This window comes from Gopherus evgoodei, unplaced genomic scaffold (assembly GCF_007399415.2).
Source record: "Gopherus evgoodei ecotype Sinaloan lineage unplaced genomic scaffold, rGopEvg1_v1.p scaffold_33_arrow_ctg1, whole genome shotgun sequence".
Classification (NCBI taxonomy): Eukaryota; Metazoa; Chordata; order Testudines; family Testudinidae; genus Gopherus; species Gopherus evgoodei.
In genome coordinates, this window is record NW_022060005.1 from 2,810,797 (window position 1) to 2,828,401 (window position 17,605).

The 17,605-nt window shown below is 44.7% G+C and overlaps 1 protein-coding gene across 9 annotated transcripts; it reads right to left on the reverse strand.

The window, feature by feature from the left end:
* Positions 1-5,497: 5,497 nt before the first annotated feature.
* On the reverse strand, positions 5,498-16,681 carry LOC115641007 (zinc finger protein 239-like). 9 transcript variants are annotated; one of them, XM_030544068.1, is made up of 4 exons: positions 16,413-16,681; positions 11,690-11,808; positions 7,212-8,125; positions 5,498-6,596 (listed from the first exon to the last, which is right to left on the reverse strand). In XM_030544068.1, coding segments are annotated over exons 2-4 (1,788 nt in total). In that variant the 5' UTR covers positions 11,692-11,808; positions 16,413-16,681; the 3' UTR covers positions 5,498-5,724. The 9 variants fall into 9 exon arrangements, with proteins under 9 accessions (XP_030399928.1, XP_030399927.1, XP_030399925.1 ...); XM_030544067.1 differs by having other exon boundaries at positions 7,212-8,837; XM_030544065.1 differs by having other exon boundaries at positions 7,212-9,111.
* Between the last annotated feature and the right edge of the window lie 924 nt (positions 16,682-17,605).

The following is a 17,605-nucleotide window of genomic DNA, read 5'->3' on the forward strand; positions in this document are numbered from 1 at the left end:
CTGATTTTATAGGGACAGTCCCGATATTTGGGGCTTTAATCTTATATAGGTGCCTATTACCCTACCCCCATTCCAATTTTTTACACTTGCTGTCTGGTCACCCTAGGCCCGTTGAACTGAATTCGCACCCATTACACAGTGACCAATGTGACAGCGACCTTTATCTACCCTTGACAGGGTCCTACTCAGCATAACCTGGGGGGTGAGGGACAGTAGCGGGATGGGGATTGCGGGATTGCCACATCCCCTTAGGGCCATTAACTGTACTATCAGACTCCCACAGAAAAGGCAAGCCCAGGAGCCAGTGAATGTGATGGGGCCAGTGAGTAAGGGAATATCCTGACATTTCCTACTCTGGCGGAGTCTCTGCCCATGGAGGTGAGTGAGGGGGCGGCACAGAGGCAGGAGTGAGAGCGCCGGGGCCCTGCTGTATGGGCTGCTCTGTGCCGCAGACTCAGCCATGTGAGGGGAGCTGGTCCCAGCGCGATGGAGGGATGGGTGGAGAGAGCTGGGGAAGTGGATTTGGTAGCTGGGCCAGGGGAAGGGAAGTGAGAGCCCAGCCCCAGGGCTGTGTGAACAGTGGGGCCAGGCTGGGTGAATGGGACCTGCTCAAGGAAAGGAGCCCAGGAAGCTTTTTGTCCTTTGCCCCTCGTATGCGCTCTGCTCTGGCCACACAAACACCTTCTCACCTCTGCCTGGACCCTGCTGCCCCGGCTTCCATCCACCTTCCCGCCCCTCGTCAAACCTTCTTCTCCAGGGAACACTCAGCCCCTCCCTCTGTGCCCAGGAACATTTAAACATTTCAGTTTGAGCTCCCCGGGCAGGAGCCATGTCTGTGGGTCTGTCTGTGATGTGCCCGCCACTGACGGATACTAATGAATAATCACAATAATCCTGCCAGCAGCATAAAAGGGTCTGCAAGCTCCCAGCGCAATCTCCCCTTTGGTCTGTACAGTGCTCTCTGCATGTGGTGGGAACCGCAGGCCTACTAGTGATTTCCAAGCAGAGCAAAAGGCAGGAAGAGCCAGAACCCCAGAGAGAGAGTGAGAAAAGGGCCCCAAGAATCGCAAAGCACAGAAAGTGCAGGGAATAAGGAGTGGCAGGAATTCAGCTCCTTTCCTAGTGTGTTACCCAGAGACAGAGCACAATTCTCTTGGATTAAGTCATTATTCAAAGAGATTTGCCAAATAAGACTTGAAAACAATCTGAGCTGTGTGAGCTGTTTCTGACTGACCCGCGTCACAAGCTGTAGTTCCCGTTTCCTGATTGGATGAGTGTAATCAGGGGCAGCTCTAGGTATTTTGCCGCCCCAAGCACGGCAGGCAGGCTGTCTTCAGCGGCTTGCCTGCAGGAGGTCCCCGGTCCCGCGGATTCGGCAGCCCACCTGCAGGAGGTCCGCCAAAGCCACAGGACCAGCGGACCCTCCGCAGGCATGCCACTGAAGGCAACCTGCCTGCTGCCCTTGCAGCGACCGGCAGAGCGCCCCCCGTGGCTTGCCGCCCCAGGCACGCGCTTGGCGTGCTGGTGCCTGGAGTCGCCCCTGAGTGTAACACTTAGAAATTAGGTTTACAGACCATGACCCCATGGGAGGAGGGGGGAGGCAATGGGCTGGGTGCCTGCACCAGGGTCCTGATCCCAGAGGGCCAAGTGCCCTCTCCTAGCCATGGGAACATGGGAAAGCACCTAGGCCCTTCTGCTCTGGCCTAGGGCCCCTTCTGGTGAGCAAGTTGTGAAACAGGCTAGTTCCTTGCTGGCTCTATTGCTCTCCACATGCAACATGTAGCCCTGGAGGGACCAACCTCTTCTGACTCCAGTTTAATTCCTGTTCTAGTGTCCTCAGGGCTCTAGCCTGAACCCAGATGCTGGTAGAGGTGAGCGGGTGTGATGTTACATTACATATTATTTATGGAAATATGCTTATAATAGGGATATGACATAACTGAGATATACTTTATGCAAGATGGGTCTTGTAAGGTATCATTGGAAAGGTTATAATTTACTGAATGTGATTATCCAATTTGTATGCATGTATCATTTCTGCATCTAAAGTTAGGAATACAGACTATGTAACAATTACAACTGGGTGTGTATTGCGAAGACCCCCACCAGATGACAGGCCATCAGATTTGATTGGCAATTAGGAAGGAACAACAAGACCATGAAGATATTAATCTCTCTCCCTCCTGGGAGGCGTCCTGGGATGTAACTGTGACACTACTAGGTCAGGTGGTCTTGTCACCTGATACTAAACATTATCTTGTACTTCTTGTAACTTTCCACTAAAAGGGAAGGGGGGGTCAAGTTTGGGAAACAAAGGATTCCCACCTTAGGTAAATTTTATTTAAGAGTGGGGAGAAAAGCAAATGGACTCCTCCCCATGGCCTGTCTGCCCAAGAAGAAAGACTGTTAAAGACATCACGAAGGGAAGGCAAGGGAGGAGTTCAGACTGAAACAGGGGTGCAGTCTGAAAAGAAATATAACTGGAACTCTAAACCATGGAAACTTTGCAATCTGCGTAAAATAACATTTAGAATAAGAAACTACATTTTGTAAACTGTTTCTTAAGTATATTGAGCTTAGCTTGCGTATTTTATTTGCTTGGCTTTGTTCTGTCTGTTATCTCTTATATTCACTTAAAAGACACTTTTTGTAGTTAATAAACTTATTTCTTTTTTGTAATATAACCCCATTTGTACAATTCATAGTTGGGGGGGAGGGGTAAGAAGCTATGCATATCTTCTTCCACATTGAGGGAGGAGGCAGATTTCGTAATACGCCTTTGGATCTGCACCCCAAGGAAGGTGGACACCTGAGTGCTGGGACAAGTCCCTTAAGCTGAGTCTTCCCAGAACTGATCTCAGTGTCTGTTTCATTCTGCAGTTGGGTGTGGCCCTGCCTGTGTGTGTACTGGAGGAGGCTCAATAGCCTGGCTCAGCAAGACAGATAAAAAGGGTGCCCAGGCTGGCAGAACAGGCAGGCTCAGTGGTATCTGAGCACATCAGGTGGCATTCTAACGAGGGCAATCTGTCACAGTGGGACCAGGCCCTGGAACTTAATCTTAGAAGACAGAAACAGGGGATTTTCAAAGAGGAGGGTCTTAGCTGTGGTATTTTGGGGTCAGACCTGGGGGACAGCAAGGCAATGGGGGAAATTCAGAGGAGAAGTGGTAGCAGCAGCCATGGTGATAGGAGACCAAGGCGGGGATTGTGGTGAATCATTTTATCTCTAGGAGAGCTGGAAATAATTGGATGGGAGGGGTCTCAGACAGCAGGGTGTGGGGAGAAGGGCAGAGAGGAGCTAGGTAGGAGGTGAGGAATCTGGCTGTGAATCCCAAGGCCTGCATGGCTGGAATGAGCAATCCCGGCTCCTCTCACAGACGAGTGTGGGACTGAAGAAGCAGATTCCAGATTTGTCTGTGTCTGCAGATTTTCTTCATCAGAATAAAGCATAAAGAAAAATAAAAGGAGGGGCAGGAAGATGGTTCTGGGAGAGGGACTACCCAGATTAGAGGGGGTAAAATGTCACCCAAAACATGTGCATCAATTAATAACTCCATTTGCTGAATTCCCTGTGACCAGCATATTATCACACAAGAGCCCCACTGAGCCCTACCCTCTATTAGGAGAAAGGCATCACCAGCTGTGTGCACATCATTTATACACATCCTAAGAAGGTTCAGAGTGCTGATTCCAATGAAAGGAAATGAACTGTTGCTGGTGATCATTTTCTATAGTGAGGAATTGAAAAGAAATAGGACAATAACTGCATTTTATTTAAATGTCAAAATTATCTCCCCATCGATTTATATAATCCAGATCCTGTTTTTCACACACACACACGCAGATCCACTGGGATACCATGTTGCCAATCCCAAATGCAGAGAATTACTTTAGAACTGCTCTCTAATTGCTCCTGAAATGTCTTACATTAGGCAGAACCACCAGCAATTTGTTAATTTCCCCTTGAGTTTACTGCACTCTGGTGGGGTCTTAACCAAATGTTGCAACGTGAGAGAGCACTTTAGGGCTCTGACTGAACTCCCTGAGCCTGAATGCCCATCTCTCTCCAAGTAATTGGCAGCTACAGGGGCTACCAGATCTGTAACTGTGAGCCATCTGCAGCTGGGCAAATGCTGTCTTTGCTTCTTCTCTGGGTGTTGCCTACGGCTGCAGCTCCTCTTTGTAATGACCACCACTTGCTGAATCACACACTCAATCCCGTGGTTCCCATCCCCCTGTGCTCAACAAAGGCTCTTCCCTGCCCATCACCCATCTCTCCTAGTCCCTTCATACTGGATTGCCTCAGGTCCCTAAGCATCTTTGTGAATAAAGGGTATGAAAAGTTCCTCAGATACCAGTCCATAGGACACTGGCTAGGGAACCAGGTAAGATGAGGTAGAAGATTTCAGCTGAGACAGAGATGGATGGCAGCAGGGTAGAGGTGCTGATCAGCGATTCTTTGCTAAACCAGGCAGAGCCAGAGGAGGGCTGAGCAGATGGTAGCTGACTGCTGTCTCCTAACACCAGAGAGGGGAAAGCAGTCACTGAAAAGTCAAACAGTGACGACATTTGTGGAATCAGCAAATATATTAAGTGTTCAAAACTTTAGTTAATGCAGAGCTAAGGTTGCCCAGTGCTGCCTTGTGCCCTTCCACAATGTGGAGAGTGGCTAATCTTACACCTCTAAAAACTAAGAAATGAAGGTAAATGTCATTCCCACAATGCAACCTTAACTCTGCCCCCTTACAGCTGGCAATAGCCACGGAGAACAGTTCAATAACTGTGTTGCCATAATAAGCAGCCACGAAGGACTAAGAAAATGTACCATTGCTTGTGTTGTGCATGCACTCGTCTACCTTCACTGTGTGAGGCATAGCTGTATTGAATGGTGAAGAGATTAGCTGGAGCGGGTTGGCAGAGCTGTCAGTGTGATAGGAGAAGAGGTGCAGGTGTACTTTAAAAGGATCAGTTATGCTTCATTGCAGTGCTGAATTCTGTAGGCTGTGTCAGTAGAAATGCACAAGGGAGTGTAGCCCTGGAGATTGCCAGAAATCTGCTGGCATATGTCATCAGGTCTCCAGGGCTTACTGCAGGGTCAATGAAAGCCCTGTCTCAAGGAATCCTCAGGGCAGGGGTGAAGGCATGGGAATATTTTGAAATTCTGGGGTGGTTTGTGGAGAGTACGCTCAGTTTTTGAGTGTAAGTGGTAGCTGCTCACTATGCCTGACCTACCCCAGGGTCTTCCCTTCAAGAGAAGGTGGCAGAATTTGTCCTACACTGCTCATCAGTGCTCTGTTCCTGAAGTGGTCTGTAGCATCTGTAAAGGTAGAGAGCTAATGTGCGTTACTGGTATGCTGGGACTTCGCTCAAAGAGGGCAGAGTTAAGGTTATGTTGTGGGGGTAGCGTGTACTTTAAAGTTATATTTCCTGCTTTTCATGGGGGTTAAGTTGGCACAGGGTTTCAGAGCTATCTGAATAGTAAAACTAGCTCCTTACTGGGGGAGCTGTATCTGAGGAACCCCTAGACCAAATGAACACCACACATTGCTAGCTCTGCCCCCGGCCCAGATGAGGCACAGCAATTTTCAAGTCAATCCAAGTCCACATTTTAGATTTTAGAGCACACAGAAAAACTGGCAATTAAAAAGGAAGCTAGTTTCAACTTTAGCTGTAGTGGTGCAACTGCTTCAGTATAATTCACTTCAGCCAGCCCTAGTCAGGGCATTTATTCACTTTCTCCCCAATGGGTTCTCAGATGTCTACTGTGGGTTGATCTCCGACTGAAGCCTTTCCCACACTTGAGGCACTTATAGGGTCTCTCCCCAGTGTGAACTTTTTGGTGCCTGGTAAGGTTTGAGCGCCAACTGAAGCTTTTTCCACAGTCCAGGCAGTTATAGGGTTTCTCTCCTGTGTGAATTCTCTGATGCCTACTAAGACCTGACCTATCACAGAAGTTCTCCCCACATTCGAGGCAGTGATAAGGTTTAGGTCTCTCTCCGTTGTGGATTCTCTCATGTCTAAGAAAGGCTGACCAGTTACAGAGGGTTTCCCCACACTGAGAGCATATGAAAGTTTTGGCTTCTGTGTGGATTCTCTGATGGCCAATAAGGTGTGGTCTCTCACTGAAGCTTTTCCCGCAATCAGGGCACTTATATGGTTTTTCTTCCATGTGGATTCGCTGATGTATTTTCAGGGTTGGGTTGTCAATAAAGCTTTTCCCACACTGAAGACATTTATGAGGTCTTTCTCCTGTGTGGGTTCTGCGATGTATAATAAGGTGTAAATTCCGACTGAAGCTTTTCCCACACTCGGTGCATGTGTTTTTTCCCTCCCCTTTGGAGAATTTCTGGTGCATCATGTTTTTACTAAGATTATTCAAACCACCTTCACACTGAGTGGATTTACCCACTTTCTTCCCTGACTGGTTTCTCTGCTGTCTCTCTGGCCTGTGCTGACATCCACCAGCTTTTCCATGCTCTGGACTCCAGGACACAGTCCCTTTAGATTTTCCCAATAATGTAACATGAGTTTCAACTTGCTCTAGATCTTCCTGCTGAGGATTCTCTTCCACATTCTCACTTATCATCCCCTCACCTGCTGGGACAGAGAGAGAATCCAAACATGAGTCATTCCCTGCACTGGAGGGGGAAAGGAGAGAAACAAACCAAAATAGCATTGGAGAAACTGAAAAATCAGGAACAGAATCCTCCTCAAACCCTTTCTCAAGGGAGAGAGAGAGAGAAAGGAATGAATCTGGACACGTTAGCCCATCTGAACAATCAGAGGAGGGAGGTCAGGGGACAGGGAGTACTGCCAAGTGTCTAGAGTTCTAGGAACTCTGACTTGGCTAACATGAAGCAGACCGCGGGGGACTTTAGAAGTAGGGTTGCCAACTTTCTAATTACGGAAAACCCAACACCTTTGCCCCACCTGTGCTCACTCCATCTCCCCTCCCTTGGTTGCTTGCTCTCCGCCACACTTGCTCATTTTCACTGCAAGGCCCAAGCAAGCACCAGGAGAAGGCCAGGAGCTGCAACATTTGAATGTGGGAGATAGATTGTGTGATTCAAATACCCTTCACCTCACCAGAGAGAGATTTTAAACACTACTGTAAAATTAAAAACTTTTTTAACTTCTTCTGAAGTGTAAAGAAGATACAAACAAAATTAAACAAAAACAGTTTTAATGAGAGTGGCAATGGAAACTACTTACATTTATACTTCTGTTCTTTTCTTGCTGCCACCACAAGCTCTTTAACTGCTTCTGTCTTCAAAAATCCAGCAAACTCAGCACATGTCATTTTATAGTTGAAGTGCACAAATAGCTCAGCTTTCACCAGGTCCACTTGGAGCTCACTCCTTTCATCAGTACACAAGTTCTTCATAACACTGAAAATACATTCCACAAATGCATTGCTGGGTGGTATAGCAAGCACATGCTGCACAATTTTAAGTAAGTTTGGGGCTTCCCAGTGCTTAAAGAATTCTACCCATACCTCAGAGACACTGATTCGATGATGTTGCTCCTGACGCAATGTCAATTCAGCATAATTTGTCAAACTCTTTAGGGTTGGTAGCACATCATTCAGCGTACACATTTCTGTAAATAGTTCACCGCCATCCACTTTAATGCCCAAGTTTGTAGTCAAAGCACACAGTTTGTCTAGTTCAAGAGGTCTGTCCAGATTGAGTGGCGCACACAACACATAGAAAGAGTTTTCGCTGAAATCAAACCACTTTTCCAGGTACTGTAGCATGCGTGTGTAAACCTGTTGGGCATCTCCAACAAATTTATTCTGCTTGTTAGGCGGCAGTTTCTTCAAGAACTGTGTCACCTTGTATCCATAGAAGCCTTGTTCTTGTTGAATCTGAATCTCTCTTCTCAGCTTCTTGAATATAGCATACAGTTCAGTTACCTGAATGTAATCACTTTCAAGAACCTTTATGGTGTTGTTAAATTGGCTCATAATACTGTGCACAAAGTAGATGTACAGTTCTGGAAGTGTAATATCATCATTGGATACTGTGTCCTCCTGCTCAGAAAGAAAGGCCCATATTGCACAGCTCACTGTTTCCTCTCCTTTGCTCACAAAGTAAGACTTGAGAGCAGGCCAATTCTTCAGTAACCTGTCAACGGCAGTGAAAAGGGTCAAAAAACGTGTAGATACATGGCATAAGATTTCTGAATATTCTGTCTCCATGAAGTCAAGGAACTCTTTAAGTTCACTAATATTCTTTGCACAGGACGAGAATTCACTGAAAACCTTGATGACCAAGTTCTCTACATCATAAGAGAGCATTTTCAAGCCATGTTTCACCGTATTGTGTACTATGTGAGTGCTGCAATGCCCTGGCACAAGGTTTGGTAAATCTAACATTTGTTTTAGGCGCACCAAAACAGACTTGTGTTTTCCAAAATTGACAGATGCGTTGTCTACTCCATATGCCACAATTTTATTATGTATCAGACCGGCATTTTGAAGACAACTTTGTAAGTTGTTTGCGATTGCCTCTGATGTCTCATCTGCATCCTCCAAAAAGTCTATGATACATGTGCAGCTTCCCTTATCTTTATTAAAGTAGCGGACAGCAACGGGGAATAATTTTGTGTTCCCTTTATTAGAAGCATCTGTCACTATTGAGAACGATGTTGATCCAATGTCTTGCACAGCCAGCTTCAATGAATGGGGTGCTAATACATTCTCAATCAAAGCCTCCGCTTTTCTCCTTCCACAGTGAATTTTGGACGCGATCTTGGAATCAGCGAAAATGGAGGGGTACAGCTTATTTCCACAATCTTGAGAATGGTAGCCGTGGTGGTGCTTAACTCCATGATATGCTAAAAGCAATTCAGCCATGCATATGTGTTCTTCATAGATATCAGCGTTTACAAAGAATTTATCGATTGTACTAGACAAACTTTGAATCTCTTTCTTTTCGGGTTCTGCCATTTCACCTCGCACTAGTGTGACTGCAGCACAGTTTAGGCGATAGATAAAACAGTATCGACTGTGGATGTCGCAACACTAACTACACGGCTGACTGTTGATGCCTGCTGGCTAGGCTCTTAATTCTTTAAAGGCCAGTTGCTCCCCACTGCCTGTGGTTGTGCACTGAAAAAGTTATTCAAAGATTCAGTCAAATATATTTTTGACAGTTATATTATGCGAATGTCAGGTTTTATTTGTTACAGGATGCCAGGAAACAATAGAAAATTATGGTAACCAGACTTTTGGTGTCCTGTCAATACTTCTGACTGCACACGTCATCTTAAAATTGGCCATATTAATTATATTATATTATAGTTTTCTGTTTTCAGTGGAGCTAAAGTTAACAGAGGTAACATCCAATTCTGCGAGGACATCTCTATATTTGCATCAGTTCAATTAGCACCACCCTGGGAACAGCACAAACTGCTGCAACTAGCACATCAAACATAAAACCGCATGCTTACAGTTTTCGTGATTAGTACAGTTTTATTAAGCCACGGCAAAATGATGTGAAAGCTATAAGATAACAATGTCATTTACATTTGATACCAGCTACTCTCAAGATTAACAAAACAAGGAAGTGACGATCTATTAAGTTAACTGTATTAAGATAATATATTTGGAATTTTGTTTTCATCTTTAAGACAAAAAAAAACCCCACCCAGAAGAGAGCAGGTTTTAAAAATATCAGTCTGCCATATAGTTGTAAGATGAGGATTTTCAATGGTCCTCATCATGTCCTGATGTTTACATTGTCACATCATCTCAAAGTATCACTATATTGGTCATGGGCAGTTAAAACTGGGTGCTATTTTTATGGGTGCCAAGTGACCTTGAGACTTGTGACCATACCAAAAATGGTGGTTTACTTGCACTATCTGGCAGGAGGGCAGCACTTAATTTATAGGATTTGGACCCTCTACAAGAATAGTGGTTATTGCTAAATGTTGTACAAAAGAGGACACAATCTAACTGGAGAAAATGCACGTAATATCAAAGTACCTAAAAAAAGTCCCATTTTTATAAAAAAAGCCATATTTTAAAGGACTTCTATACATACAGATAAAGGAAAACAATAGTACCTGTAAATTTGGTTATAAATGGCCCTGGGTAGATTTCAGAACATCAAACTGCATTCTGCTAGCTAATTATCATTACTATTAAACATCTACCTTAGTGCAAAATACAGCTTAGGTGCTTTAGGGCTCAGATGAATCAAGAAGCAAGATTAACCACTGGTGCAGGTCATCAGTTCCATAACTCAGTTGATACAAAGCTGCTACTCATTGTTTTTTACCACAAAGTAATTTATATCGGAAAAAATAAAAGGATACTATTCTCTGATCTGAAATATTGGAGTAATTGCACTTTTATTACATGGGGATCAGTCACAAATCTCACTGTATACCCATTCCAGTGCAAAAAACCTAGCTGTATAGAGAACAGAGAATTAGATTAAATCCAATGATATACCTTCTAGGTTATAACTTTTATAAAAAGTGCTATATGGTTCCACCTTAAGTGCTCAACATATTGAAGTAATGTTGTAAACGTTATTTATTTGTATTACAGTAGCACTTACACCAGACAACTGTGCTAAGCAATGTACACATCTATAACATACAGTCCCTACCCCAAATATCTTACAGTCTCTATATTAGACAAAAGGTGGATCTAACAAACAGACAGGGAAAGCAATGGTAGTGCAAGCTTCTCCATGTTGCCCTAACCAATGTGCCTCAACTGTGCAGTGGAGCCTCCCAGCCATGAGAGATCTTCTTGTTCTTGATTCACACTTCTTTCTCTTTGCTGGGAGTGCCAGTTTAACAAAAACATGGGACTGAACCTAGGACCTGATGCTGCAAACTCTTGTTCACCTCAATATTCTTATGGAACCGAACGGGACTATTTACTGGCCTGCAACCTCAGCTGGATTCATACCCTTGACCTGGTGGAATTTTCAAAATGGCTAACTTCATCTTTAGTCACCTAATCTAAATGAAGTCTTGATCCTTTTATATATCTCCTACGATATTCTCCAAGTATACTTGTGCTAAGCAATCATATGCCACCTCATAGTATTTGATAGCTTAAAAAGGGGGAAGAGTTTTTAAGTGTCAATGCTGACTGTATTCAAGGGCTTGATTCTCCTCTCACAATGGTATTACATTGTTATAATGCTGCTCGGCCAGATCCTCAGCTACTGTACATTAGCATACCTCAAAACAAAAACACCGAAAAGCAGAGCTCCACTGATTTACATCAGTTGAGGATCTGCTCCATTGGTTTTGATGGAGCAACTCCGGATTTATACCAGTGGAAATGAGAGGAGAAGCAGCTCATAAATATCAATTGCTAATGACTTCTCAAAAAAAAAAGTTTGTGAGCTTATAAGACAATATTTTTCATAATATACAAATAGTACAGTTGCGTTCTTTGTGTGTGAAAGACTGGGACTCTAGTATGGATGCAACAACAACTTCTGAAGTAGATTGTAATGGTTTTTCAAATCAGAAAAGCAGAACACAAAGAAATTAGAAATTCTTGACATATTGCAAGTTCATATAAATCCTAGTTCTGTCACAATATGTACTTCAGCCGGGTTGCTATTAAAGATGTATATTTTCTTAATCATGCATAATTGTACATTAAAGTCTCTTTTAGTACTAAAAACAGTTTTTTGAACATTAATTTTACTTACATTTGCTGTCTCAAATTTAGAAGTAGAAACCCAAATCCTGAATGATTCAGCCTGAATAATTCTGTTCTTTGAGCTGGACTTCTCCACTCTGTAACTATGTTTCTTTGTCTGAGCTACTACTGTGATGGGTGACAAAGCACATGAATGCTACATTAGTGTACTTTTATCATCTGGCTATGATTTTTACTTTGTAATATCACTTGTAAATACATGGAGCAATTTCAGCAATGGTGGGAGATTTCCAAATCCTTGATTGGATTTAAAGTTTGGATGTGTTTCTTTAATTATATGGTCTGGACACTAAAGGGAAATCTCGGTTAAGAATCTCAGATACAGGGTGACTAGAGAAAACAGAGCCCTTAATAGTTAAGGAGGGAATATCTGGGAACTAGTGAACTTGCTTTTCATTCCAGCAACTACAGGATCTTCATTAATAGCTTGTGTACTGTAGTTCATTTTGGAAGTTTTACAGCTTTAACAAACAGGTTTGACACTTACTTAATTCTCATCTCCAACCTCTAGCTTGCTCCCCGGCCCACCACGGAGGGTGAGTGAGAGGGGTTAACAAACATGGTGGGGGTGGCAAGGGGCAGCCCGTAGAATCACTGTAGGTCCTAGCCCCAGGCAGGGCCAGACCACTGTACCAGGCCTGGGATTGGCAGGAGCCCGGTGTCCGAAGCCAAAAGGGCCCACTGGTGAGCTGGGAGGAGGCTGAGGCACACGGTGCCAACAGGATGCGGAGCCCCATGGGGGAAGTGGCACAGGAATCCCTGCAGGCCACAGGGCCCCAGAAGGGACAGTCTTGTCCTTCTGCCCTCTAGCAGCCCCATTCCCAGAGCCCCTGGCAGCGCTCAGATACAGGGATAACTTGAACGCCTGGTGCCAGCGATGGGGAGATAGATAGTGGGGGGTCTTCGCAGGAGCACGTGCTGCAGCTTGAGCCCAGCCACAGGAGCATGCACAAGAGAATAGGGCAGCAGCAGGAGAGGTGTGCACCACGACCCCTCAATAGATGCCTCCAGCTGAGTGCTCGTGAGTCCTGCTACGTAACCCTGGCCAATGGGAGCTAACAAGAGATGGAGGCAGCACGCGGAGCCCCCTGACCACTCCTCCACCTGGGAGCTGGACATGCCTGCCACTTCCCGGGAGCCATGTGGAGCTGGGCAAGGAGCCTGCCCGCCCTCCAACCGGACTTTTAACAGTGGTCGGCGGTGTTGACCAAAGCTGCCAAAGTCCCTTTTCGACCCAAGGGTTTTCACCCCATTCCAAACCAGGAAACCATGTCAGGCTTGGAAATCCTGCTCAGGGGAAAGAGAACAAGCAAGATCCAGTGAATTTGTGGACTATTTCTCACAAAATATGTTCCATGATTTTAAACCTGAGCCCATTTTAAAGCAGTAAAATCCTAAAAACATACGTGTCAGTATGTCTTTGTCAGTAACAGTTTCTTTCCAAAATACAGACAAATTCCTGTAGTTCAAAAGGTGTATGTATGGAGTGGAGGTGGGTGAATCTGAGAGGATGTTATGTAGACATTTGAAAATTAGTAGGAGAGGGGCAAGTTATGAGATTTTTGTTTAATCAGACTTTGACAATCAGATTGAAAACGGCAAAATCTAAGGAGATTTGATATTAATAGTCGATAACTGGAGAAAAAAGTGAGGAGATTTTATACCATTATTCAATAACTAGGGAGAAAAGAGGTGACTAAAGGGGAATTCAGATCACTATTCAGAATCCAAGGAGATGTTAAATAAATAATAGTTAAGATGGTAAGAAAATCGCAGGCTGCGACTTTGTTGCAGAAACCACAACTTTTAGCACACACAACACATCTGAGTGATGTTGCAACCTCGTGCACCAGGTTGTAACATCCATCCACTCAGATTTGTCCCACAGCCTGGGAACGGCTCCTGAGAAAGTGCCATCTCCAGACCTGATGTGCTCTACCCGACCTATCCATGGCTCCACTGTTATAAATGCAAAGTAATGCACATTGGAAAACATGATCCCAACTATACATATACAATGATGGGGTCTAAATTAGCTGTTACCACTGAAGAAAGAGATCTTGGAGTCACTGTGGATAGTTCTCTGAAAACATCCACTCAATGTGCAGTAGGAGTCAAAAAAGTGAACAGAATGTTGGGAATTAGTAAGAAAGCAATAGCTAATAAGACAGAAAATATCATATTGCCTCTATATAAATCGACGGTACAGCCACATCTTGAATACTGCGTGCCGATATGGTCACCCCATCTCAAAAACGATATCTTGGAATTTGAAAAGGTTCAGAAATGGGAAACAAAAATTATTAGGGGTATGGAACAGCTGCCATATGAGGAGAGATTAATAAGAGTGGGATTTTTCAGCTTGGAAAAGAGATGACTAAGGGATATGATAGAGGTCTATAAAATCATGACTGGAGTGGAGAAAGATAATAAAGAAGTGTTATTTACTCCATCTCATAACATAAAAAGTAGGGATCGCCAAATGAAATTAATAGGCAGCAGGTTTAAAACAAACAAAAGGAAGTATTTTTTCACACAACACATAGTCAACCTGTGGAACTCCTTGCCAGAGGATGTTGTGAAGGCCAAGACTATAACAGGGTTCAAAAAAGAACTAGATAAATTCATGGAGGATAGGTCTATCAATGGCTATTAGTTAAAATGGGTACGGATGGTGTCCCTAGCTTCTGTTTGCCAGAAGCTGGGAATAGACAACAGGAAATGGATCACTTGATTGCCTGTTCTATTCATTCCCTCTGGGGCACCTGCCATTGGCTACTGTTGGAAGACAGGATACTGGGCTAGATGGACCTTTGGTCTGAACCAGTCTGATTGTTCTTATGTGCCTGAGGAACGGAGCTGTGGACCATCGTCCTTCTCCTGAAGCTTCAGGTGATATTTAGGCCCCCTGAGCCCAGACCACTGAGCATGAGAGACTGTATGGGGGGAAGCTCCGAGCTATGATGTTTACTACATATGGAGCAAACGAGTCAATTTTAATGTATGTAAAGGGAGGGGGAAAGTTGATTAGCGGGGATAGTATCTCAGAGCAACACTTTCCAAAACAAGGGGGAAATTGCTGCAGATTAAAAGGGTAGGAAACCCACCATAATCTGAGATTTTTATATTTTGAGTATTATTAGTGAGAAAATATTTTTCTCTAAGAATGCATGCTTTATATATGTATTAACACTACTTTATTCTGCTGCTACTAAGGTCTGATCTATAATACAGACTGGCATCATATAACTGCGTCACTCGGGGATCTGAAAAATCCACACACCCTGAGGGACCACAGTTATACAAACCTAGCCCCTAGAGTAGACAGAGAGTAGAGAGCATCTCCCATAGATTCATAGACTCTAGGACTGGAAGGAACCTCGAGAGGTCATCGAGTCCAGTCCTCTGCCCTCATGGCAGGACCAAATACTGTCTAGACCATCCCGGATAGACATTTTATCTAACCTACTCTTAAATATCTCCAGAGATGGAGATTCCACAGCCTCCCTAGGCAATTTATTCCAGTGTTTAACCACCCTGACAGTTAGGAACTTTTTCCTAATGTCCAACCTAAATCTCCCTTGCTGCAGTTTAAGCCCATTGCTTCTTGTTCTATCATTAGAAGCTAAGGTGAACAAGTTTTCTCCCTCCTCCTGATGACACCCTTTTAGATACCTGAAAATTACTATCATGTCCCCTCTCAGTCTTCTCTTTTCCAAACTAAACAAACCCAATTCTTTCAGCCTTCCTTCATAGGTCATGTTCTTAAGACCTTTAATATAGATAGATAAATGGATATAGCTATTGCATCTCCCTGAAGTGAATTAACTATGTGGACAGGAGCACTCTCATCCATCAGCCTAGAGCCTCTCTACATTAAAGTGCTGCATCAGTGCAGCTGTGCCAATGCAGTGTTTTAAGTGTAAACCTGCCCTGAGATTTTGTAAATTATTTAATGACTATTTAGAAATGGACTGATTGCATTAAAATTCATTCTCTCTAAGAATGCAGGTTAGGACTCTGAACACCTGTTTCTTAGACTTGATTTAGAATTGCACTAAATGTACAGAAATCATATTTTTTCTCTAAAATGAGGAAAAGGCATAAACTCTGTATTTATTCCTTTAATTGTAATGCTTCCAATAAGGATACATTAGGTGGAGAAGGGACTTGAATGAGGGCTCCTCTGTATGCCAGGTGAGCACTCTGACCACTGGGCTAAATGCTGGGCTTAATGCTTTCTCTTCCTTGCTAAAATGGCATAATCACCCAAGGCCAAGAAAGGGTTTGCAGCTGAGGATCCTATGTGGGAGATGCCTCCCTACAGTCTGGATTTAGGAACCTCTTTCCAAGAGCAGAGCGGGGCCCTACAGCATTTTTAAAAATAGGACTTAGGCACCTTCGAAAAATTGTACCCTCCAGCCCGGGTCCACAGAGATATTTCGGCATCCACTGAAATCAGTGGAAAATAGGAGCCTAAATACATTTGTAGCTCGGGGCTTAGGTGATTTTTCCCAACATCTCACCCCGTCTGAAGCAGAGCACGGAACTGAACATCCCTCTCCCAAATTCCAAGTTAGATCCCTAACCACAGTGCAGTTTAACCAGAGACTGCAGAGAATTCAGTCACAGGGGTCTGCATAAACCTCCCCACTCAAGTTTATCCAGGACACCTCATTCCACCTGAAAGGTGATGGCAAAGTTTCGCTTACCTTTGCTCTACGCTGCGCCCCCTGAAATGGGGGGTCCCCCCCAGCTCTTTGGGGAGGGGAAGGTCTATCCTCCCGGTCAGGGTGCCCTGGGCAGGTTGGGGGTCTCTGAACTAGGAGACTGTCTTGCTGGGAAACAGCAGGTATGTTACTCCCTCGATATCAACCTCTCCCTTGTGCAACCAGGGCGCTGGAGCCCCAGCAACTGGGGGCTTTTGCAAGGGACGCCATGGAGAGAGCGGACGGCAGGCAGAAGACTTAGCACGGCAGTGAACGCGATTCACTTCCTGCTGCGGGACCCGTTTCTCTGTGGCACAGACTCCGCACGTGGGTCGCTTTGCAGGATTCTCTGGTTAAGGGGCAGCAGAGAGAACTGGATCCTGGCCGGGTCTCGGTTCTGTGCCCTCGGGAGTGGGGGACTTTAGCTGATGGGCGCAGAAGGGTCTGGTTCTCGCTCAGAGACGGGAGGAAGAGACTGAAGGCAAAATCAGGGATGAATGAGGGGGTAGGAGCCGGGATTAAGCTCGGGCTGAGATGCTGTAGGAGGGTAGCAGAGGGCAAAACCCTGGCACAGGCAGGGGCAGAGGGTAACAGTTACCCCGGTAGACTGAGACACCAGTGTTTGCAAAAATGGGAGGGGGGGCAGAGGGGCTTTTTTTATTTCTTCTGTCACAGACAGTACCTCTCAGCATGGGCTTCCCAGGGCTGGGTTCTTAAAGAACATAAGAACATGAGAATGGCCACACTGGGTCAGACCAAAGGTCCATCCAGCCAAATATACTGTCTGCCAACAGCGTCCAATGTGAGGTGCCCCAGAGGGAGTGAACCTAACAGGTAATGATCAAGTGATCTCTCTCCTGCCATCCATCTCCACCCTCTGACAAACAGAGGCTAGGGACACCATTCCTTACCCATCCTGGCTAATAGCCATTAATGGACTTAGCCACCATGAATTTCTCCAGTTCTGTTTTAAACTCTGTTATACTCCTAGCCTTCACAACCTCCTCAGGCAAGGAGTTCCACAAGTTGACTGTGTGCTGTGTGAAGAAGAATTTCCTTTTATTTGTTTTAAACCTGATGCTCATTAATTTCATTTGGTGACCCCTAGTTCTTATATTACGGGAACAAGTAAATAACTTTTCTTTATTCAGTTTCTCCACACCACTCATGATTTTATATACCTCTAGCATATTCCC

Bases quoted from the DNA above. Each gene is read 5' to 3' on its own strand.
- LOC115641007 (XM_030544064.1), bottom strand. From the start codon at position 8,949: ATGGCAGAACCCGAAAAGAAAGAGATTCAAAGTTTGTCTAGTACAATC. The intron at 6,597-7,211 runs GTAAGTAGTTTC...TCTCTGTCCCAG, and splicing joins AAAAGAACAGAAGTATAAAT to CAGGTGAGGGGATGATAAGT.